A 24,883-nucleotide genomic window follows, 5' to 3' on the forward strand; every position below is an offset into this window, starting at 1 on the left:
TAGCAGAAGCTTCTCATTTGATAACATCATTTAGATTGTGCCTCCCTCCATTACCAAGATACTTAAAATGACGAGTCATGAAATCACATTTAAAATACATAAGGTTATCTTCAGAGTTAAGGAATTCCTGAATTAGTTCTCTTCCAAATGTTTTTAAGTTGTAAATAATTACAAGCAGACGTACAATACCGGGGAGACACTTCATTAATAGAGTTAAGATATATGTCCATTAATTATTGGCTAAGTTTTACATAGTTCTTCATTTTTTGGGTAACATCTGCCTACTTGGTTATTTTTAAAACATTTGTAATGGAAAAGTGTTATGCTAATGTACGCGTGTATTTTTTCATTGGAAAATTCTCTACTCCTGAATTCAGATGTTACATGCATTTATTAATTATTTCAGGTGGGTCCTTCAGGGTAGAATATTAACCTTTTAAACAGAGTGTTATAAGTGAGAACCCTTGTTTTAAAGAACAAGGTCTCTTTGCTAAATTTAGGGCTTTAAAGCTTATTTTGGCTCTTAACTCTACAGCAGATTTTTGTTTCTTTAACTTAGGAAGATAATTACTCTCAAGAAGAGGTATAACTGGTTTGGTCGTGGTGTCTTCTTGGCATCACAGATGTATCTTGTTCATGCTATGGATGAGAATCAGGGACTAGAGAGCCATTAAAGGAAAACTGACAATATTCCCTTTGTGCATATTGAGAAGTGGAACATTTCCCAAAGTCAGGGTTAAGCTACAAACTTTTTGAAGATACTGTTTGTGATTTTTAAGAAAAAAAGGGTATCTAAATATAATTCACCCTCTACATATAACAAGGTCATGTGGTGAAAGGTCAGTTTCTTAGAATCAGCCAAAAGAAATTACTCATCCATTCGTTAATTATTTCCCAAATGATCATAACTCAAGAGTTAGTGAGGAGTGGAATATATTTTTAAAAAGCCCTTACCCAATCAAATGAGTCTAAAATTTCTAACTAGTTTATGTAGCAAAAAATGTGATGGAGAATTTAGTACTGAGAATTTCCTGTGATTATTTATTTAATCTTGGGCCCAGGTGAGATTAATAAAATTGAGACGGGGAGGCAATGTTCTGAAGTTAACCAGTCATTTTTGGTGTGGGCCCAGCCACATGCTAATGAATATTCTGTATCTAAGGTCTCTTTAGGCTGGTATTATTTAATCCTTTTACAATATAACTTACTACTTTCTAAGCTTCGTAAAATGCTTAAACTGCTCACTTTTAACGTATGTAAAGCATGCCTAAATTTGGCAACAATCTAATAGATTTTTTCTTCTCTAAGAACTTAGTATACAGTGATGTGTTCATTTTTGACTCTATGTTAGTGAAGCAGGTCACAGTACTACCAGCCTATAAGAAACAGTATAGAGTGTTTCAAACAAGTCTTTCGTCAGAAGTGAAATGAAATGTGAAGAGAGAATTTATATAAAACAGATTTTTTTTAACTTTCAAGTTAAATTTTTAACTAAATAATATACCTCAAGTTATTTGTGATGGGGGCGGGGAACCTAATAAATCAAGACTGTAGAAAAGATTGAAAGCATATTGTATACTTTTTTGTATAGTATAAAAAGAAATATTTTAAACTTTTTTTTTTTCAGCCTGCCCTAATGATTCATGGTACTTAGTTTTCTTCAGGTTAGAGAAATTAGTTCCCAACGTAGTCTTTGACATTTTTGTTATACTGACTTGGGCTGAAGACAAATCTCATTTTGTCTTCTTGATTCATAAACTTTATGTTAAGCAAGTTTATCTTAGCAAACCATTTTATTTGTTTCAATTCTCTAGTTATCTGAGGTAAACCAAAAGCATGCAAACCTGCAGAAAAGCATCGAGAAAGCTAGAATTGGCCGACATGAAACGGTAAGTTTGTATCTGTAGATTCTTTAATAATGTCAATTCTAAATAGAAGAATAAAAGCATCGAGCTTCCTGTGAGGAGGATGCTGTTCCCACTAGAAAAGAAGTGAGTCACAGCAAAGGCTGTGAACATTTGACCTGGTAGGATTCCCTAATTGTGAACCTAGATTTATTATTATTGTATTATATTGTGTATGGCAGTGTAGCATAGAAGCATAAACCCTGGAGCCAGACTGCCTGGGTTTGAAAGTCTCCTAAACTCTTTCTTCTCGATTTTCTCAGTTGTAAAATGGGGAATAATAAAATCTATGTCACTGAGTTATTGTGTGATTAAACTAGCTAATATTTGCAAAGCACTTAGAAGAGAGCCTGGCACAAAGTAAGCCTTATATAAATGTTTATGTAAATTTTTAAGAGTCAGCTTTGTAAGAGTCTTGGCACTGAATAAATTGAAAACTATCGGACTTCCCTGGTGGTGCAGTGGTTAAGAATCCGCCTGCCAATGCAGGGGACATGGATTCAATCCTTGGCCCAGGAAGAGCCCCCATGCCACGGAGCAGCTAAGTCCATGTGCCACAACTACTGAGCCTGAGTTCTAGAGCCCCAGAGCCACAACTACTGAGCCTGCGCTCCACAACTACTGAAACCCACATGTCTAGAGCCCATGCTCTGCAACAAGAGAAGCCACTGCAATGAGCACACCACAATGAAGGGCAGCCCCTGCTCGCGGCAACTAGAGGAAGCCCAGGCACAGCAACAAAGACCCAGTGCAGCCATAGATAGATAGATAAATTTAAAAAAAGAAAGAAAACTATCAATACAGTGTTTTCATGGCCTTGTAATATTTCTAAATTATTTACATGAATTTTGACCTACTATTTTATTTTTAAAAGTGTTAGGGGTTTTTAAAAATTCACTTTACTTTTTAGTTTTATCATTATCTCAGGTATGGACTTATGACTTGAAAAAATGTTGAAGATCAACATGAACCTCTAAGCATTTCATCTCAACCTCTATTTGTACGACTTGTGAAAGAGACTCAAAAACTTGTCACATTGTATTGGGTTGGCCAAAAAGTTCATTTGGGTTTTTCTGTAACATCTTACAGAAAAATCCAAACGAACTTTTTGGCCAACCCAATAGAAAAGAATACATCACAGGTTTACATGGCTTTATGCTTTTCAGAGTTATTTTACATACATTCTTTCATGTGAATAGTCAGGACAGTGACGGATAGGAATTGGAGAATGGTAATTGCTGAAGAATATTTAAGGGAAGGTAAGTTCTGGACATAACCTGAAACTGTTTTATTTCTTCTTCAGTTGACAGCAATTACCACTTCTTTATTTGATCCTGTTTTTTTCCTTTGATTTGGCAATAACTTGTAGAAGCACCTTCAACTAATGGTGACATGTTCATGCCACAAAGTAGTCAGCCAGTCTGCTGAAGGTTACCCAGTCCACTGTAACCACTGAAACTAGGAAAAAAACCTACTAGCAAACCCAGTTGGTACCTACAGCTATCAGAAGATTATAGGAGTTCAGAAAGACTCCTGAGAAAGATGAACTCTTGTGTTCATCTTGTGTTCACTAGTCACGAGTTTTCAGAAATATCTGAAAGCTTTTTCTATCTCCTAGATATTATTCATGGTGATGATGATACTGCTGATGATGGTAATGAAGAAAAAGAAATAGCTAACATATATATTCTGCTTACTATGAGCCAGGCAGGTACTGTTCCAAACGCATTTTCTATATTGAATCCTGCCAACAGTCTAAGGAGGTAGCTACTATTACTATATTCATTTTTACATTTGAGGAACTGAAAGCACAAAAAGGTTAAGCAATTTGGCAAAGGTCTTGGTGCTAATAACCAGGCTCCCAACTCAGGGTATCTGGAGAGCTGTCATTGCATCCACACAGATAGTCACCACCCTGCTTCTCCTGTCTTCATTAGCTTTTTCTCCTCTTGCTTTTCATTGTGGAGTATGTATAATTTGGGTGTTAATAGCAAATAATGATCATCTTATATTGCAGTTAATTTTCAATCTCTCCTACGCTATGCTAATGTGGTATACACTAATCATATGTAACAATTTACATTTGAATTAAAATTAAATATGATTAAATTCAGTTTCTCAGTAACAGTCACATTTCACGTACTCAGTATCCCTATGTAGTATCCCTATGTAGTTTCCTGCATTGGAGAAGACTAATCTAGAACATTTCTGTCATTGCACAGTTCTGTTGGACTCTGCTACTTCAGAGGTCTGTACATGCATTCTGTTATATAACTTCTAGCAAAAGTAGCTTTCTTCACTTGGAACCAAGAAGAATAGCTTAAGGCAAAAGTAGAAAAATACAAGTACAAAAATACAAGCTAGCAAGGAACCTTAAACAAGTCCCATCAGGCAGTTTGAACTCTTATTTGGTTTTGCCTCAGACTTTTCCTATAATTCTGTACCGTAACCTTTTCCAGTATTTGGTTTTTATTTGGACTTATTTTTCACACATATGAACTGAATACCGATAGCACTATTACTTCTACCTGTTAGTGAAAACTATGGCTAGAAATTTCAAATGGTGTTTATTGGATCATTTTGTGTAAAAGCTTTATTCTGGTTTACCTTTAAAGGAAAGTGATAGGAGGTCACAAGCTACAGTTCTGTTATTTCTGATATTTTTAAAGGTTAATCATCCTTGAAGTCTGGAAAATTATCTAGAACACTTTCAAGGAAAATTGTATAATGATTGATGGTGCCATAAAATATTACTTACATATATATAGATACAATCTTGCGAAACTACCCAAGAAGTGGTATAATTTTTTTCCTAATGTGATAACAATCCTCTTTTGAGTTCAGACATAGTTGGTAACCTCTCATCTGTTTATGAGCCTTCCATTCTACATATTAATTTCCATTCAGTTAACATTTATATAAGATAATTGAGATTGCAGAGAAAAATGAGAATTGAGTTCGTTCTTATACTGTGAATATATATGTATATGTATATATAATATCGTCAAAACCTAATGCGTATCAGTTATGAGAAAATAAAATGTTTATAAAATGTATAAACTTATGGCATTTTGTTTGTCTTAATTGTACATAATGTTATTTTGAATACAGGAAGAGCGAACCTTGCTAGCAAAAGAGCTTTCTTCACTTCGAGACCAAAGGGAACAGCTAAAGGCTGAAGTAGAAAAATACAAAGAATGTGACCCGCAAGTTGTGGAAGAAATACGTAAGTTTGTATTACACCTTGAGGGTTTTTATCTTTGCTAACAAAGATACTTTATACTTCTGGTTGCCTGATAACCATTCTCCACGTATATGAGAAAATAAAGCCCTTAATAATATTAATATTGCATTAATATTTGCATTAAGGAGCCTTAATGTTAAAGCACTGAACAGTGACAACTTTGAAATTATGAGCATTTCAAGAATAAGGACGGTCGGTGGGGTAGAAGGATAAAGACATAAAATATAGGCTTAGGAAACTGAGAAGTCAGAGGAGTTAAGTTGGCCTCAAGTACCTTGACTCCAGAAAGAAATCCACCATTATCTTCTAGGAAAAGTAATACCAAAAAATACGAGTTTACAAGTTGCAGAAAAGTAGTCTGTGTATTGACTTGCCTTTTAAATATTCCAATGATGTTTTTCCTTACTTTTAAAACAGAGTCCCCAAAGCTTCATTTTCAGTATATTTTTTATATTTATATAAAGATAGAATTTTGAATATTTGAGGAAATGAAAGATACTGCATTTAATTGCTTAGAAAAGTATGCATAACTTTCCTCATTTTTCTGTTTTAGCCTGTCTTTTCATTTAGGAAACTTTATCAAGTGAAATATCTAGAAAAACTGATATTATAGTATGTGATTGAAGACTTTGAGAGAAATTGAAAATATTTGATATTTTTAAATTAACCTGAGAATAGTTTGGTTACAATTAAGTTTGATGGTATTCTTTACAATTAAAAAAAAATTTAAGCAGTTCAATTAGTATAATCTAAAGTTAAACTTAATTTTAGAGACAGGTTCTGCTTTGCACAACTCCAGGAGATGCCATGCAAGTACATGTAGTCCATGCATGGCCTAGAAAATATGTAGTAGCCCTGGTTCAGCTGATTACCCAGGGTGATTTTCAAAGCAAAGTGGAGGCAGAAGAACCCTCTGAGCCAGTCATTTTCTGTGAATTAAGTACTTGGGGAGCTCTTTCGTGCTGCCCATGGATTCATTTCATTTATCATCTTCCTGCAGAAGAAAGTACTAACCGAATGTGCTACAAAATTAAGCACTTTAATCTGTTTTAAAGTTTTAACTAATATCAAGTGACCCTCAGTGAACACAAGCACATCAAAGCAGCAGGAGACAAGTTAGGAGTTCACTACTAGGAAGTGAGGGCTGCTCATGATTCACCTTTAAAAGGAGACACAGACTGCTTGTTAAAGAGGACATCAAATGGTGTGTATCCTATCTAGAGCATTTTCTTGTGAAAGAGCATTTTAAGAACAGTTTTCTTACCAGATTTTTAATACCTTCAGGTGGTTTATTTTCCGGATCAGCATAGCTATGCCCTCCAGCAGTTGATCATGGAAATTCTGTTTTCACAGTAACCAAATTTGATCTTTCATTTATCACTTTTACTTGGTTCTACCTTCCTTCCTGATTTTAGTTTTGTGTAGTTCTTGGACTTTTTTCTTGAAGTACCAACTCTTTGCTTACCCGCCTCATTCCCTTTTCTGTCTAGGGACCCATAGCTCTTAGCCATACCCAGTGAAGGCTTCTGCTTTTTCACTTTGTGGTCCCCATTGTATTGCCACAGCTCTTTCCCTGGGCAGATGACCCTGACTGATACCACCTCCACTTGTGACCTCTCATTTTTAGTCCTTTTCACAATTTGATATCTGTCCACACAGAAATGACTAAAAACTCTTATTTAGACTTAAAAACTATTCTGAAATATACTGATTGTGATCCTAAGCCAGTGGATCATCTTGAGGTACAGAAAATCACTAGGGGTAAAGAATTATGCCAGACTAATTAACGAAGTGGGAAAACTCATTTCAAGCATGTAACTTGAGATGTTGATATTCCTTGTACCTCTGAATCATGCAGCAATTTTGGCAAGTGCATCACCTCTTAGAAAGGTAATAAAACTTGAAGGAAGACTTTTCAAGTATGTTAAGGATGGTGTGTTTTCTGGAGAGTAGAATAGCATAGTTGAGATAGAAGTTGCAACTATAATTTTATACTGGTTGCCTGAATTCTGCTCTCCATCTTTACCCTTAAATTTAACAGTTTGGTAATTTATTTCTCAACCCAAGGAAAACACACCAATGTGAATGAGTAATAATCAGGGTATGAGGTCTAAGTGAATGAGCAGAAAGTTTTCTGGTTTACAGTGAATTAAGAGACTTTATGTTTCTTCATCAACATCACATCTAGATTATCTTTTAATATTTATGCATCCACATAAGGTGGATCTGTATTTGGGCCTTATAGAATTTATAATCATGAATCTATTACACATATGTGAATTTTTGAAATTTTCACATTGTACATTTTTTATCTTAATAGGGGAATGAGAGGATAAGAGTCCTTCCTTCCTGGCTTTGTGCTATTACTTTTTAATTCCATTAAAGAATCATCTATTTTTATAGAATACATAATTATAGAAAATTATAGCATATTTAATAGACAGTAGATATGTAGAATAATTACATTATTTTATAAATATATTTTAGATGTGACGGTAGGATTTCTTTTTCTATGGAAAGCTATGGAACTACAATCAGAAGAAAAAAAACCTGTCAGAGCCTGTATACCTATAGAAAGGATTTTTAGACTAACTTTAGTTCATACTTTTATACAGTGATGTCCTGTCCTCTGCTTTTAAAATTCAGAACAGCTAACAGAAGTTTATTCAAATGTGGCACTTTGACTTTCAGCCAAGATAGAGTAGTAATGTACTGAATTTATCCTCCCACATAAGAACGAAAACAAACATAATATATGGAATAATGATTTTCAAGATACTTGACATCAAACAGCAAAGGGAAGCAATTCCTAGAAAAAGGAAACAAAGTAAGCCTTACAATTGTCCCAGCTTATTTTGTTGAGAGAGTTTCCTGGCTGCAACACAAGGAAGAAGAACCTAGGCAGAGACCTACAGACTCCCTGAGTCAAGGAGGTGGAACTGAGAATCAGGGAGACCAACGTGGATAGAGTTCACAGGATACCATACTAGAGAGGAGGGGGTAACACAGAAAGAGAACCTTGGGTATCTAGAGAGGGTTCCTCTCAAGTATTCTATGCATGCATATGAGGAAACTAACCAAAACTGGGGAAAGAACCATCTCAAAGGACTAGAAGAAACAGTGCCAGGCACTCACGCAGGACCAGGAATGTGTCTATTCTCACCAGCCAGATTAGAAAAATTTACAATTCACAAGGCATTGAGTAGAGTACTCAAGAAGGTCTTGCTTCAATAGAAGGTAGTAGCCCTAGACTGAGCTCTGCTGTCAACCCCCCTAACAAACCATAAGAGCAAGTCTTCAAGGCAACAAACTACTGTAAAATAACTTAAATGCATTCCAGAACAAAGCTCAATAATATTTATAGGAGTACAAAAATATCTAGCACCCAGCAAGGTAAAATTCATAATCTCTGGCATACAATGAAAGGTTACCAGGCATGCATAGAAGTAGGAAAAACATAATTGTTAGTGAGAGGAATAATCCTCCAATCAAAACTAACCCAGAATTGACACAGATAGTAGAATTAGAAGACCATAACAATAATTATTATAAAGGTATTCTATATGTTCAAAAAGTTAAGTAGAAACATTGAAGATATAAAAAAGACCCAAGTCAAACTTTTGGAGATGAACAATACAGTGTCTGAAAAGAAAAATACACTGAATTGGATTAACAACAGATTAAACTTCCACAGAAGAAAAGATTAGTGTATTTAAAGACATGGCAACAGAAACTATCCAAAATGAAACTCAGGGAAAAAAATTTTTTTTTTAATGAAAAATAGCATCCATGAGATATAAGACAACTTCAGTGACCCCAATATATGTGTAATTAGAGTCCCAAAAGGAGTGTATGTTGGGGGTGGGGGCAGGGCAGGGGTGTTTCAGGCCAGAAAAATATCTGAAGAAATACGTATCAAAAGAAATAAGGCTAAATTTTTTTCAAATTTGATAAAAACTATAAACCCACAGATTCAAGAAATTTAGATATGTAAGTAGTAAATGGCAGTAATCTCCTTATCACTAAATCTAGAGAACGTTTTAGGTTTTAACTTGACTCACTCCAAATCCCCTTTCCCTAATGAGATTATTGTTTTTCTTTATTTATTTATTTTAATTTTTTAAATTGGGGTATAGATGTTTTACAGTGTTGATAGGTTCTACTGTACAGCGAAGTGGAGTTCCCTGTGCTATATAGCAGGTTCTCATTAGTTATCTGTTTTATACATATTAGTGTATATATGTCAATCCCAATCTCCAAATTCATCCCGCCCACCCTTTCCCCACTTGCTGTCCATACGTTTCTTCTCTATGTCTGTATCTCTGTTTCTGTCTTGCAAACCAGTTCATTTTTCTAAATTCCACATATATGCATTAATATGCTGTATTTGTTTTTCTCTTTCTGACTTACTTCACTCTGTATGACAGTCTCTAGGTCTATCCACATTTCTACAAATCACCCAATTTCATTCCCTTTTATGGCTGAGTAATATTCCATTGCATATACGTACCATATCTTCTTTATCCACTCTTCTGTCAATGGGCATTTAGGTTGCTTCCGTAACCTGGCTATTGTAAATAGTGCTGCAGTGAACATTGGGGTGCGTGTGTCTTTTTGAATTATGGTTTTCTTTGGGTATATGCCCATAGTGGGATTGCTGGGTCATATGGTAATTCTATTTTTAGTTTTTTAAGGAACCTCCAAACTGTTCTCCATAGTGGCTGTATCAATTTACATTCCCACCAACAGTGCAAGAGGGTTCCCTTTTCTCCACACCCTCTCCAGCGTTTATTGTTTGTAGGTTTTTTGATGATGACCATTCTGACCATTCACCTCATTCTGAGGTGATACCTCATTGTAGTTTTTATTTGCATTTCTCTAATAATTAGTGATGTTGAGCATCTTTTCACGTGCCTCTTGGCCATCTGTATGTCTCCTTTGGAGAAATGTCTACTTAGCTCTTCCACCCATTTTTTATTGGGTTGTTTCTTTTTTTTTTTTTTTGATATTGAGCTGCATGAGCTATTTGTATATTTTGGAGATTAATCCTTTGTTGATTCGTTTGCAAATATTTTCTCCCATTCTGAGGGTTGTCTTCTCATCTTGTTTATGGTTTCCTTTTCTATGCAAAAGCTTTTAAGTTTCATTAGGTCCCATTTGTTTATTTTTGTTCTTATTTCCATTACTCTAGGAGATGGGTCAAAAAAGATCTTGCTATGATTTATGTCAAAGAGTGTTCTTCCTATGTTTTCCTCTGAGAGTTTTATAGTGTCCGGTCTTACATTTAGCTCTTTCATCCATTTTGAGTTTATTTTTGTGTATTATGTTAAGGAGTGTTCTAATTTCATTCTTTTACATGTAGCTGTCCAGTTTTCCCAGCACCACTTATTGAAGAGACTGTCTTTTCTCCATTGTATATCCTTGCCTGTTTTGTCATAGATTAGTTGACCATAGGTCAGTGGGTTTATCTCTGGGCTTTCTATACTGTTCCATTGATCTATATTTCTGTTTTTGTGCCAGTACCATACTGTTTTGATTACTGTGGCTTTGTAGTATAGTTTGAAGTCAGGGAGCCTGATTCCTCCAGCTCCATTTTTTTTTCCTCAAGGTTGCTTTGGCTATTCGGGGTCTTTTGTGTCTCCATACAAATTTTATGATTTTTTTGTTCTAGTTCTGTGAAAAATGCCATTGGTAATTTGATAGGGATTGCACTGAATCTGCAGATTGCTTTGGGTAGTATAGTCATTTTCACAATATTGATTCTTCCAATCCAAGAACATGGTATATCTCTCCATCTGTTTGTGTCATCTTTAATTTCTTTCATCAGTGTCTTATAGTTTTCTTATACAGGTCTTTTATACCTCTATAGGTAGGTTTGTTCCTAGGTATTTTATTCTTTTTGTTACAATGGTGAATGGGATTGTTTCCTTAATTTCTCTTTCTGATCTTCTGTTGTTAGAGTATAAGAATGCAAGAGATTTCTGTGCATTAATTTTGTATCCTGCAACTTTACTAAATTCATTGATTACCCCTAGTAATTTTCTAGTGGCATCTTTAGGTTTTTCAATGTATAGTATCATGTCATCTGCAAACGGTGACCATTCTACTTCTTTTCCAATTTGTATTCCTTTTATTTCTTTTTCTTCTCTGATTGCCATGGCTAAGACTTCCAAAACTATGTTGAATAATAGTGGTGAGAGTGGACATCCTTGTCTTGTTCCTGATCTTAGAGGAAGTGCTTTCAGTTTTTCATCATTGTGAATGATGTTTGCTGTGCGTTTGTTGTATATGGCCTTTATTATGTTGAGGTAGTTTCCCCCTATGCCCACTTTCTGGAGAGTTTTTATCATAAATGGGTGTTGAATTTTGTCAAAAGCTTTTTCTGCATCTATTGAGATGATCATATGGTTTTTATTCTTCAGTTTGTTAATATGTTGTATCCCATTGATTATTTGCGTATATCAAAGAATCCTTGCATCCCTGGGATAAATCCCACTTGATCATGGTGTATGATCCTTTTAATGTGTTGTTGGATTGTGTTTGCTAGTATTTTGATGATGATTTTTTCATCTATATTCATCAGTGATATTGGTCTGTAATTTTTTTTTTTGTAGTAGCTTTGTCTGGTTTCGGTATCAGGGTGATGGTGGCCTCGTAGAATGAGTTTGGGTGTGTTCCTTCCTCTGCAATGTTTTTGGAAGCGTTTGAGAAGGATGGGTGTTAGCTCTTCTCTAAATGTTTGATAGAATTCACCTGTGAAGCCATCTGGTCCTTGACTTGTTTGTTGGAAGATTTTTAATCACAGTTTCAATTTCATTACTTGTGATTGGTCTGTTCATATTTTCTCTTTCATCCTGGTTCAGTCTTGGAAGGTTATACCTTTCTGAGAATTTGTCCATTTCTTCCAGGTTGTCCATTTTGTTGGCATATAGTTGCTTGTAGTAATCTCTTATGATCCTTTGTATTTCTGCAGTGTCTGTTGTAACTTCTCCTTTCTCATTTCTAATTTTATTGATTTGAGTCTTCTCCCTTTTTTTCTTGATGAGTCTGGCTAAATGTTTATTGTTTATCTACTCAGAGAATCTGCTTTTAGTTTTATTGATCTTTACTGTTGTTTTCTTTTCTTCTATTTCGTTTATTTGAGATTTTTCTTGCTTTGTGAGGTAGGTTTGTATTGCTGTAAACTTCCCTCTTAGAACTGCTTTTGCTGCATCCCATAGGTCTTAGGTCGTTGTGTTTCGTTGTCATTTGCTTCTAGGTATTTTTTGACTTCCTGTTTGATTTCTTCAGTGATTATTTAGTATTGGTTATTTAGTAGCATGTTGTGTAGCTCCCATGTGTTTGTGTTTTTTACAGTTTTCTGTTCTGTAATTGATTTTTTTTTTTTTTTGGCTGCATTGGGTCTTTGTTGCTGCACATGGCCTTTCTCTAGCTGCAGCAAGCGGAGGCTACTCTTCATTGCAGCGTGCAGGCTTCTCATTGTGGTGGCTTCTCTTGTGGTGGAGCACAGGCTCTAGGCATGGGAACTTCAGTAGTTCTTGCACACGGTTCAGTAGTTGTGGCTCGCGAGCTCTAGAGCCCAGACTCAGTAGTTGTGGTGCACAGGCTTAGTTGCTCCGTGGCATGTGAGATCTTCCCAGACCAGGGCTCAAATCTGTGTCCCCTGCACTGGCAGGCGGATTCCTAACCACTGCGCTACCAGGGAAGTCCCTGTGATTGGTTTCTAATCTCATAACGCTGTGGTCGGAAAAGATGCTTCATACGATTTCAGTTTTCTTAAATTTACTGAGGCTTGATTTGTGACCCGAGATATGATCTATCCTGGCGAATGTTCCATGAGCACTTGAGAAGAAAGTGTATTCTGTTGTTTTTGGATGGAGTGTCCTATAAATATCAATTAAGTCCATCTTGTTTCATGTATCATTTAAAGCTGTGTTTCCTTATTTATTTTCATTTTGGATGATCTGTCCATTGGTGAACGTGGGGTGTTCAAGTTTCCTACTATGACTGTGTTACTGTCGATTTCCCCTTTTATGGCTGTTAATATTTGCCTTATGTATTGAGGTGCTCCTATGTTGGGTGCATAAATATTTATAATTGTTATATCTTCTTCTTGGATTGATCCCTTGATCATTATGTAGTGTCCTTCTTTGTCTCTTGTAATAGTCTTTTTTTTAAAGTCTATTTTATCTGATATGAGTATTGCTACTCCAGCTTTCTTTTTTTTTTTTTTAAAGAAGATGTTGGGGGTAGGAGTTTATTAATTATTTATTTTTGCTGTGTTGGGTCTTTGTTTCTGTGCGAGGGCTTTCTCTAGTTGTGGCATGCGGGGGCCTCTCACCATTGCGGCCTCTCTTGTTGCGGAGCACAGGCTCCAGACGTGCAGGCTCAGTAGCTGTGGCTCACGGGCCCAGTTGCTCCGCGGCATGTGGGACCCTCCCAGACCTGGGCTCAAACCCGTGTTCCCTGCATTAGCAGGCAGAGTCTCAACCACTGCACCACCAGGGAAGCCCCCAGCTTTCTTTTGATTTCCATTTGCATAGGATATCTTTTTCTATCCCCTCAATTTAAGTCTGTATGTGTCCCTAGGTCTGAAGTGGGTCTCTTATAGACAGCATGTATATGGGTCTGGTTTTTGTATCCATTCAGCCAGTTTGTGTCTTTTGGTTAGAGCATTTAATCCATTCACATTTAAGGTAATTATTGATATGTATGTTCCTATTACCATTTTCTTAATTGTTTTGGATTTGTTTTTGTAGGTCTTTTTCTTCTCTTGTGTTTCCCGCTTAGAGAAATTCCTGTAGCATTTGTTGTACAGCTAGTTTGGTGGTGCTGAATTCTCTTAGCTTTTGCTTGTCTGTAAAGCTTTTGATTTCTCTGTCGAATCTGAGTGAGATCCTTGCTAGGTAGAGTAATCTTGGTTGTAGTTTTTTCCCTTTCATCACTTTAAATATATCCTGCAACTCCCTTCTGGCCTGCAGAGTTTCTGCTGAAAAATAGCTCATAACCTTATGGGGATTCCCTTGTATGTTATTTGTTGCTTTTCCCTTGCTGCTTTTAATGTTTTTTTCTTTGTATTTAATTTTTCTTTTTTTAAATTTTTGGGTCTTCATTACTGTGCGCAGGCTTTTCTCTAGTTATGGTGAGCAGGGCCTACTCTTTGTTGCGGTGCGAGGGCTTCTCATTGTGGTGGCTTCTCTTGTGGAGCACGGTCTCTAGGTGCATGGGCTTCAGTAGTTGTGGCTTGCGGGCTCTGGAGTGCAGGCTTAGTAGTTGTGGCACATGGGCTTAACTGCTCCGCGCCATGTGGGATTTTCCCCGACCAGGACTCAATCCCGTGTCCCCTGCATTGGCAGGTGGATTCTTAACCACTGTGCCACCAGGGAAGTCGTGTATTTAACTTTTGATAGTTTGATTAATATGTGTCTCGGCGTGTTTCTCCTTGTGTTTATCCTGTGTGGGACACTCTGCGCTTCCTGGACTTGATTGACTATTTCCTTTCCCATGTTAGGGAAGTGTTCAACTATAATCTCAACAAATATTTTCTCAGACCCTTTCTTTTTCTCTTCTTCATCTGGGACCCCTGTCATTCGAATCTTGGTGCCTTTAATGTTGTCCCAGAAGTCTCTGAGACTGTCCTCAATGCTTTTCATTGTTTTTTCTTTATTCTGCTACACAGCAGTTATTTCCACCATTCTATCTTCCAGCTCACTTATCCATTCTTCTGCCTCAGTTATTCTGCTATTGATTCCTTCTAGAGTATTTTTAATTTCTGTTACTGGGTTGTTCATCACTGTTTTTTTTGCTCTTTAGTTCTTCTAGGTCTTTGTTAAACGTTTCTTGTATTTTCTTCATTTTATTTCTGAGATTTTGGATCATCTTTACTATCATTACTCTGAATTCTTTTTCAGGTAGACTGCCTATTTCCTCTTCACTTGTTTGGTCTTTTGGGTTTTTACTTTGCTCCTTCATTTGCAGCATATTTCTCTGTCTTCTCATTTTGTTTAACGTACTGTGTTTGGGTTCTCCCTTCTGCAGTCTGCAGTGTCATAGTTCCTCAGAACTTCTGGTGTCTGCCCACAGTGGGTGAGGTTGGTCCAGTGGCTTGTGTAGGCTTCCTAGTGCTGGAGACTGGTGCCTGCGTTCTGATGGGTGGAGCTGGATTTTGTCCCTCTGATGGGCAGTGATGCATCTGGTTGTGTGTTTTGGTGTGTCTGTAAGCTTAGTATGACTTTAGGCAGCCTGTCTGCTAATCGGTGGGGTTGTGTTCCTGTCTTGCTAGTTTTTTGGCGTGAGGCGTCCAGCACTGGAGCTTGCTGGCTGTTGGGTGGAGCCAGATCTTAGTGTTGAGATGGAGACCCCTGGGAGAACTCTCACAGATTAATATTCCCAGGTGCCGGGAGTTCTCTGGTGGTCCAACATCCTAGACTTGGCTCTCCAACCTCTTAGGCTCAGGCCCAACCCCTGGCTGGAGTACCAAAACTCCGCAAGCCTCAAGGCACAGAGGAAAAGGAAAAAAAATGAACAGAGAAATAAAACCCCAATACAAATGGTAAAAGAATAACCAAACAGACGAAAACACACAAAGAAACACACACACACACAAGAAAAGAGAGAAAACAAAAAATGAAAAGAACAAGCAAACAAATAAATGAACCCAAAAACAAACACTAAAACTAAACTAACAAAAACCAAAAACAAATCAAAAGCAGAAGCAAGCTAAAAAAAGGCAAAGAAAGCATAAAACACACAAAACAAGAAAAAGATAAAAACGAAAGAAGAAAGCAAAAGGAAGAAACACAAAACAGCAAAATAGTAAAGTAAAAATAGAAAATATAGTTAAAAAGAAGAAAAATAAAGCAAAACAAGGGAAAAAAACAAAGGCAAGGGAAAACACACTATAATGAGAAAGTAAAGTAGAAATAGAAAAAAATGTTTAATATTAAAAATAAAAGGATAAAAAAGAAAGGAAAAAGTAAATAAAAGTAAAAATTAAAAGAACAATTAAAGAAGAACAACAGAAGAAAACGAAGAAAATAATAATAATAATAGTATTTTCCTGGACCTTCAGGTGTCGGTGTCCTGCCCCCACAGTGAGCCACAGCCAATCCCTGCCTGCCCAAGATGTCCCCAGTACTTCTAGGTCGGTCCCTGGACCTGCTGTGGGCACTGTGGGGCCAGTTCAGACTCTGATCTGGCCTGACTCCCGTGTGTACTTGTCCCCAAACTCCACAGTTACCCCCAGAGTCTGCAGCCTCAATTGTGGGAACACTCCTTGTCTATTCATATATTCCACAGATTCAGGGTTTACCAAGGCGACCGTGGGGATTTAATCTGCTGCTCCTCTGGCTGCAAGGGCATATTTCCCTCTCTCTTCTTTGGTCACACTGCCCCTGGAGTTCGGCTTTGGTTTTGGCCCCACATCTGTGTGTAGGCCACCTGCAGGCGTCTGTTCCCCACCCAGGCAAGAGGAAGCAAAGCAGTGGCTGATTAGGGCTCACTCAGGCCTGGGGAAGGGAGGGATACAGCAGTCACCATTGGGATGTGCGGGAAGTGCCTGTGGCAGCAGAGGCCAGCAGGAAGTTTGCAACAGCCTGAGGCACACCATGCGCTCTCTTGGGGAGGTTGGCCTCAGATCACGGGATCCTCAGCAGTAGTGGGCTGCACAGGCTCCCAGGAGGGCGTGGGCAGTGACCTGCACTTGCTCACAGAACCCTTGGTGGCAGCAGCAGCAGTAGCCATTGTGCCTGCTTCTGGGGTCCGAAATAACAGCTACAGCTCACTCCCGCCCCTGGAGCTTGTGTAGGCAGTTTCCTGCCATCTGAGCACATGGAGCAAGAAGCTTCTATTTCCGGCCTGCCCCTCTCCTTGCGCACCCCACAACAATGGTCCCTTGCGTCTCTGGCAGACCCAGGCTTCTTCCCAGACTCCCTCAGCTGTGGCACACTAGCCCCTTCGGGCTGTCTTCACACAGCCAATGCCAGTCCTCTCCCTGGGGTCTGACCTCTGAAGCCCAAGCCTCTGTGTCCAGCCCCTACACCACCCCAGTGGGCAGACAAGTGTTTCAGGCTGGGGAGTTCTGGTTGGCACTGATCCTCTGTGCGGGATTCTCCGCTTTGCGCTCTGCACCCCTCCCTGTTGCTGTGCTCTCCTCTGTGGCTCCAAAGCTTCCCCCCCAGCCAGTCCCCGTCTCCGCCAGTGAAGGAGCTTCCTAACGTGTGGAAACTTTTCCTCCTTCACAGCTCCCTCCCAGAGGCGCAGGTCCCGTCCCTATTTTTTTGTCTCTGTTTTTTTTTCTTTTGCCCTACCCAGGTACGTGGGAAGTTTCTTGCCTTTTGGGAAGTCTGAGGTCTTCTGCCAGCATTCAGTAGGTGTTCTGTAGGAGTTGTTTCACGTGTAGATGTATTTTTGATGTATTTGTGGGGAGGAAGGTGATCTCTACGTCTTACTTGTTGCCATCTTGAAGGTTCCCCCCAAGATTCTTGTTTTTAAAATGTGCTTTTTGATAATGATGGGCTTCATAGGATTTGGCCATGTGTTATTGCAGAACAGATTATACTAGATTAAAGGATTATGAGTTTCACAAATTTAATAGGATTGGGTTCTTAATAACATGGCTATAGTACCCAAATTATAATAATCAGGCTTATCTCTAAGTCCATCATTGCTTATTTTGAAACAAGTTTTCTGCTGATAATAGCTGTAACCCTTATGTTCATGTAGATAGAGCTATGTATTATCTCTTATTTCTCAATAATTCCTGCAGGAAATATTTATATTTCATCATGCCAATTGAATTACTGATATCACTAAACAACTATTAACAAGATTAGTTGCAAATATCCAAGAAATGAGAAGTAAAAGCAATAATAAATTTTTATTTTAGCTATTCTGAACATTATTTAAGTGAGAACAGATAAAATAAGTTGTAGTAAAAACTGAGTTCTCACAATAAAAGGTTTGGAAAGTAAATCTTAGGAGTACTTAAGAGATTTTCTTAGAAATAAATGCCCAGATGACAATGAAAATGGTGGAGTGAGGACCTTTGAAAATGTACACTTCCATTAAAGCTGGCAAATATTGTTACAACTTTTCCAGAATTTAAGAAACTAAATGAAGAATTGCCTGTTCAAGAAAAATGGTCTGATCTCTGCATGAAGGGCAAGCTTTGTGGTGTTTAACTTGCCCTATTCTCCTCTCCTACTCTCCAGCTCAACAATAATCTTGAAAAATAACGGCCCTGCCTTCTTGGTATCAAGGGAATAGAATGGACCTGGAGCTCTTTAAGACCCTCACTCCAAAGAATTTTCATTATTTGGCGTCTCTGGTGCGTCCCTAAAAGCCACCAATAGAAAGGATTGTGGGGTTTTTTGACATGACTTGGAGTATGCCCATCACTAACAGCGTCTTCCTGGGGAGCATTTGTCTAAAACAATTACAGGCAAGAGTTTTAACTTCATAGCTGTCTTGGGTGATGAGTAACAGTTAAGGAAAAGAGTAGACTAACCATAAAGTTTAAAAGGAGAGGCCAAAAGAGATGTTCATAGGTGCCTTGAAATTAGCATATTCCTGGAAATCTAGAATGCCACATGCACACCTTGGGCTGTGCACATTCTCAGAAAAGACCTGAGATGGTCCTAATCTCCCACTGCTAGCTGACCTTGACACTCTGTACAGAAGTGGAGACTAAAGCAGAGTTGTAAATTGCCTGAGTATTGTTGAAACCTGCCCCAGCACACACACACAGACTCTCAGCAAAGACTTGAAGATTTAGTCCGGGTGTTTAAGGAAATCTCTGTTCAATCATTGGCTGATCAGTAAGCAAACTGACTAGAGACTTCAGTAGCCACACATAACAAAGAATATAGACTTTACAGAATTAGTTCAGAGAAATCACTAAATTATCAATAACTACAGGTAGCAGCAACAGCAACCCTGGGAAGGTGGGAAGAATCTGATTTCCAGAGTTGCAACATTATATTAATTTAAATGTCCAGTTTTCAACAAAATGTTGCAAGACATGAAAAGAAACAAGAAAATATGACTCATGTATGATTTTGGACTTTAAATCAGCTATTTTAAATATGTTAAAAGAGCTAAAGAAAAATATGTCTAAGGAACTAAAGGAAAGTCTGAGAATGATATCTTACCAAATACAATAAGTCCCCTACATACGAACAAGTTCTGTTCTGAGAGCATGTTCATAAGTCCAGTTTGGTCTAAGTCCAACAAAGTTAGCCTAGGTACCCAACTAACACTATCGGCTATAAAGTACTGTACTGTAATAGGTTTATAATACTTTTCACACAAATAATACATAAAAAACAAACACAAAAAATAAAACATTTTTAATCTTACAGTACTTGAAAAATTCAGTAGTACAGTACAACAGCTGGCATACAGGGGCTGGCATCGAGTGAACAGGCACGAAGAGTTACTGACTGGAGGAGGGAGAGGAGGTGGGAGATGGTAGAGCTGAAGGATCATCAGCAATAGGAGATGGAGGCCAAGCTGCAATTTCACTCACGCCTGAAGTTGATGGCACAGTTTCTGGTTCCTTGCTGGATTCAATTCTGTCTACCCTCTTGAAAAAGCGATCCAGTGATGTCTGGGTCATAGCTCTTTTTTTCTCATCATAGGTGACACAGTAGCACTGGATTGGATTCTGAACGGCTGCTTTAACATTCGGGTCCTGTGCCTCAAAAACTAACAGTGCCTCCTCAAATAAAGAAAATCCCCTTGCCATATCCTGCATCATGAATCTCTACGGTTCTTCAGTTACTTCTTCTTCCTCTTGTCTCTCTTCATCCTTTCTCTGGGCCTCCAATTCCATCTTTTTGCCTCATTCCACTGCCTCAATTATTTTCACTATTGTTTCCATTGTTATCACTTGGCAGTTCTTAGCTGTACCAGCTACATCACCGCTGCTCTTACGCTTGCTTCTGGGCATCCTTTGCTTGAAATAAAGATACTGTACTATTTTACTCTATATAGTACTGTAAGTAAAGTACACGAAAGCACAACCACTTGTAGAGGATGCATGCACGTGACAGTGTACGCCAGATATGTGAACTAACTTACTTGATTGGACATGCAAACACATGTTCGCATCTTTGAAAGTTCACAACTTGAAGTTTCATATGTAGGGAGTTTACTGTAGAGAATATCAATAAAGAGGTAGAAATTATTAAGAAAAAACCAAATAGAAATTCTGGAGCTGAAAACTATAGTAATTAAGTAAAACATTCACTGGAAGGATTAACAGCAGATTTGAGCAGGCAGAAGAAAGAATCAGTAACTTGAAGGTAGTTCAATAGAGATAATCCAATCTGAGGAACAGAAATCAAAAAGAGTGAAGAAACTTTAAGAGTCTCAGAGACCTGTGGTATGGCATCAGGAATGCCAACATACTCACAATGGTAGTCCCAGAAAGTGATGAGAGAGAAAGGGCCAAAAGAATAAGGCTGAACATGTCCCAAATTTGATGAAAAACATTAATTTACACATCCAAAAAGCTTAATAAACTCCAATTAGGACAACGTCAAAGAGATCCACACATAGGCTTACCATAATCAAATTGTCAGAAGATAAACAGAAGCTTGAAAGCAATAAGAAAGAAGCAACTCATCATATATAAGGGATCTTCAGTCAGATTAACAGCTTTTTTCTTATTAGAAGCCATAGAAGCCAGAGACATTGAGATGACATATTCAAAGTGCTGCAAGAAAAAACTGTCAACCAAGAATTCTATATACAGAAGTATTTTCCTTCAAAAATGAAGGACAAAGTAAGATAGTCTGAGGTAAATAAGTGAAAGAGTTTGTCATTAGCAGACCTGCCCTTAAAAAAAAAAAAATGGAAGTCCTTCTCATTGGAGTGAAAGCACACTAGACAGTAACTTGATCAAGATGAAATGATAAAATAGATTTACATAGGTAAATCTGAAGGACAGTATGTGTGTATTTTTGTTTGTATCTGTTATGTTCTATCTGATTTAAATTACAGCTGCATAAAGCAATACTGATAAACATGTTGTTGGGCACACAATGTATAAAATATATTTTGTGACAATAACAGCATAAAAGTGGGGAGGGGAATAGAGCTACATAGGAGCAAAACTTTTGTGTACTGTTGGTCATTCTAATTAAGATGTTAATAGTAATCCCCAGGGCAATCACTAAGAAAACATCCCCCAAAATATTTGGTAAAAGAAATAAGGGAATTAAACTGATACACTAAAATATCTGTTTGACGTAAAATGAAGCAACTGTGGAAGAATTGAGGAACAAAAATTCATATGACTTATAGAAAATAAATAGCAAATGGCAGATGTAAATCCTACTTTGTCAGTAATTGTATTAAATGTAAATGGATTAAACTCTCCAATTAGAAGGCAGGGATTGGCAGAATACTTTAAAAACACATAAACTATATATTATCTACAGAAGAGTCACATTTGACTCAAGGACACAAATATGGTAAAAGTAAAAGCTGGAAAAAGATATTCCATGAAAACAATAACCAAAAGCGAGGTAAAGTGGCTAAACTGATACCAGAGAAAATAGATTTTAAGACAAAAATTGTTACTAGAGACAAGTACAGTTTATAATTGTAATGATAAAAGGATCAACTCTTCAAGAAGATATGACAATTACAAACATATACACTTAACAATAGAGAACCAAAATACATAAGCAAAAACCAAAAGAATTGAAGGGATAGACAATTCAACAATAATAGTTTAAAATTTAAATACTCCATTTTGAATAAAGAATGGAATAGCGAGATGGAACATAAGCAAGAAATTAGAAGACTTAATGCTACAAACCAACTAAATCTCTATAGAACATTCAACAACAGCAGGGGACACATTCTTCTCAAGTGCACATGAAATATTTTTCAAGGTAGACCACATATTAAGCTTAAGTCCCAATAAATTTAAATGGATTGATAATACAAAGTATGTTTTCTGATGAGAGTGGAATGTTATGGGATAAATTACAGAAGGAAAAAAAAAAAAAAAAAAAAAAAAAAATTACAGAAGGAAATTCACAAATATGTTGAAATTAATCAACACACTCCCAAAAGGGATGGCTCAAACAAAATCACAAGGGAAATTAGGATATACTATGAGATAGTGAAAATGAAAACATACAAAAACTTATTGGGTACAATGAAGGCATTGCTCAGTGGGAAATTTATTAATATTTTAATGCCTATGTTGAAAAATAGAGAAAACTTTCAAAACAAAAACCTAGACTTCTATCTTAAGAAACTAGAAAAAGAAGAGCAAACTAAACCCAAAGCAGATATAAGAAAGGAAATAAAATGACTAGAACAGAAATAAAAGAGCTAGAGAATCGAAAAACAAGAGAAAGTCAATAAAACCAAAAGTTGGTTCTTTAAGCAGATCAACAAAATTGGCAAACTTTGGCTAGACTGACCAGGAAAAAAGGAAGATTCAAATTACTAAAATCAGGAATGAACTAGAAGGATCATTGTTGACCTTACAGATAGAAAGAGGACTATAAAGGAATACTATGAGCAGTGGTATGTCAATGAATTTGATAAGTTATATGAAGTGAACAAATTTCTAGAAGGATACAAGTTACCAAAACTATCTCAAGCAGAAATGAACGCTGTAAATAGATGTATAACATGTTAAGAGACTGAGTTAGAAATTAAAAACTTCTTACAATGAAAAGCCAAGTCTACACTGGTGAATTCTGTCAGTTTAAAGAAGTAACTTTTCAATTAAAAAAAAATTAGAAAAGAGAGAACACTTCCTAACTCATTCTTTGAAGTCAGTATTACCTTGATACCCAAACCAAAGACTTCGTAAGAAAAAAAACTATAGTTAAGTATTGCTTACAAATATAGATGTAAGTATTCTCAACAAAGTTCTAGCAAATCAAATCCAGCAGTATATGAAGAGGATTATACACCCTGATTAAGTGACATTTATCTCAGGGATGAAAGGTTGGTTCAACGTACAAAAAAAATCTAATGCAACCTATTTATAGAATAAACGTGGATGTAACCCCACATAATTGTCTCAATAAACAAAATATTTGATAAAATCCAACACCCTTTCGTAATAAAAACACTCAACAAACTGGGAAAAGAAGTGAACTTCCTCAGTCTAATAAGAGTGTATCTGTGGGCTTCCCTGGTGGCACAGTGGTTGGGAGTCCGCCTGCCGATGCAGGGGACACGGGTTCGTGCTCCGGTCCGGGAAGATCCCACATGCCGCAGAGCGGCTGGGCCTGTGAGCCATGGCCGCTGAGCCTGCACGTCCGGAGCCTGTGCTCCGCAATGGGAGAGGCCACAACAGTGAGAGGCCTGCGTACCACAAAAACAAACAAACAAAAAAGTGTATCTGTAAAAAATGCACAGCTGGGACTTCCCTGGCGGCCCAGTGGTTAAGACTCTGCGCTTCCAATGCCGGGGGCACAGGTTCCATCCCTGGTTGGGGAATTAAGATCCCACGTGCCATGTGGTGCAGCCAAAAAAAAAATGCACATCTAACTTTTTTTTTAACATCTTTATTGGTGTATAATTGCTTTACAATAGTGTGTTAGTTTCTGCTTTATAACGAAGTGAATCAGCTATACATATACATATATCCCCATATCTCCTCCTTCTTGCGTCTCCCTCCCACCCTCCCTATCCCACCCGTCTTGGTCACAAAGTACAGAGCTGATCTCCCTGCGCTATGTGGCTGCTTCCCACTAGCTATCTATTTTACATTTGGTAGTGTATTTAAGTCCATGCCACTCTCTCACTTCGTCCCAGCTTACCCTTCCCCCTCCTCGTGTCCCCAAATCCATGCTCTATGTCTGCGTCTTTATTCCTGTCCTGCCCCAAGGTTCTTCAGAACCTTTTTTTTTTAGATTCCATATATATGTGTTAGCATACAGTATTTATTTTTCTCTTTCTGACTTACTTCACTCTGTATGACAATCTCTAGGTCCATCCATCTCACTGCAAATAACTCAATTTCGTTTCTTTTTATGGCTGAGTAATATTCCATTGTATATATGTGCCACATCTTTAAACATTCATCTCTCAATAGACACTTAGGTTGCTTCCATGTCCTGCCTACTGTAAATAGAACAGCTAACACATTGAATGGTGAAATGCTGTATGCTTTCCCCAAGGATGTCCACTCTCACCTCTTCTGTTCAACACTGTACTGGAAATTCAAGCCAGGGCAGTTAGGTAAGAAAGAGAAATAAAAAGCATCCATATTGAAAAGAAAAAAAGAAAACTATCTCTATTTGCAGTTGACATGATCTTAGATAGATAGATACCCCTAAACAATCCACAAAACAACAACAGCAAAATACAACTATTAGAGTTCACAAGTGAAGTCAGCTGATTGCAAGATAGAAAATCAATATATAAAAAACACTTGTATTTTATAAACTATCAATAAACAGCCTGAAAATGAAATTAAGAGAGAATTCCACTTACAGTAGCATCAAAATGAGTAAAATACTTAGGAGTAAAATTAATCAAAGAAGTGCAAGACTTGTACTGAAAAGTAAAAACCATTTAATGAAATTAAAGACCTATATAAATAGAAAGACATCCCGTGTTCATGAATTGAATGACCTAAATGTTGTCATGGTGGAAGTACCCCCCAACTGGTCTACAGATTAACTGTAAAACCTCCAAAATTCCAATTTCTTTTCTGCAGAAATTGATATTAGTCCTAAAATTCATATGAAAA

General features: G+C 37.3%; 1 protein-coding gene across 1 annotated transcript in view; it reads left to right on the top strand.

Annotated features, from left to right (window-relative positions):
• Positions 1-24,883, top strand: part of MND1 (meiotic nuclear divisions 1) — a 73,204-nt gene that overhangs the window by 40,210 nt on the left and 8,111 nt on the right. The window contains exons 4-5 of the mRNA XM_060011912.2: positions 1,815-1,889; positions 5,016-5,130. Of these exons, the coding sequence (XP_059867895.2) occupies positions 1,815-1,889; positions 5,016-5,130 (190 nt within the window). The remainder of the gene's footprint in view (positions 1-1,814; positions 1,890-5,015; positions 5,131-24,883) is intronic.

The sequence above is a fragment of the Delphinus delphis genome, chromosome 5 (assembly GCF_949987515.2).
Source record: "Delphinus delphis chromosome 5, mDelDel1.2, whole genome shotgun sequence".
Taxonomy (NCBI): Eukaryota; Metazoa; Chordata; class Mammalia; order Artiodactyla; family Delphinidae; genus Delphinus; species Delphinus delphis.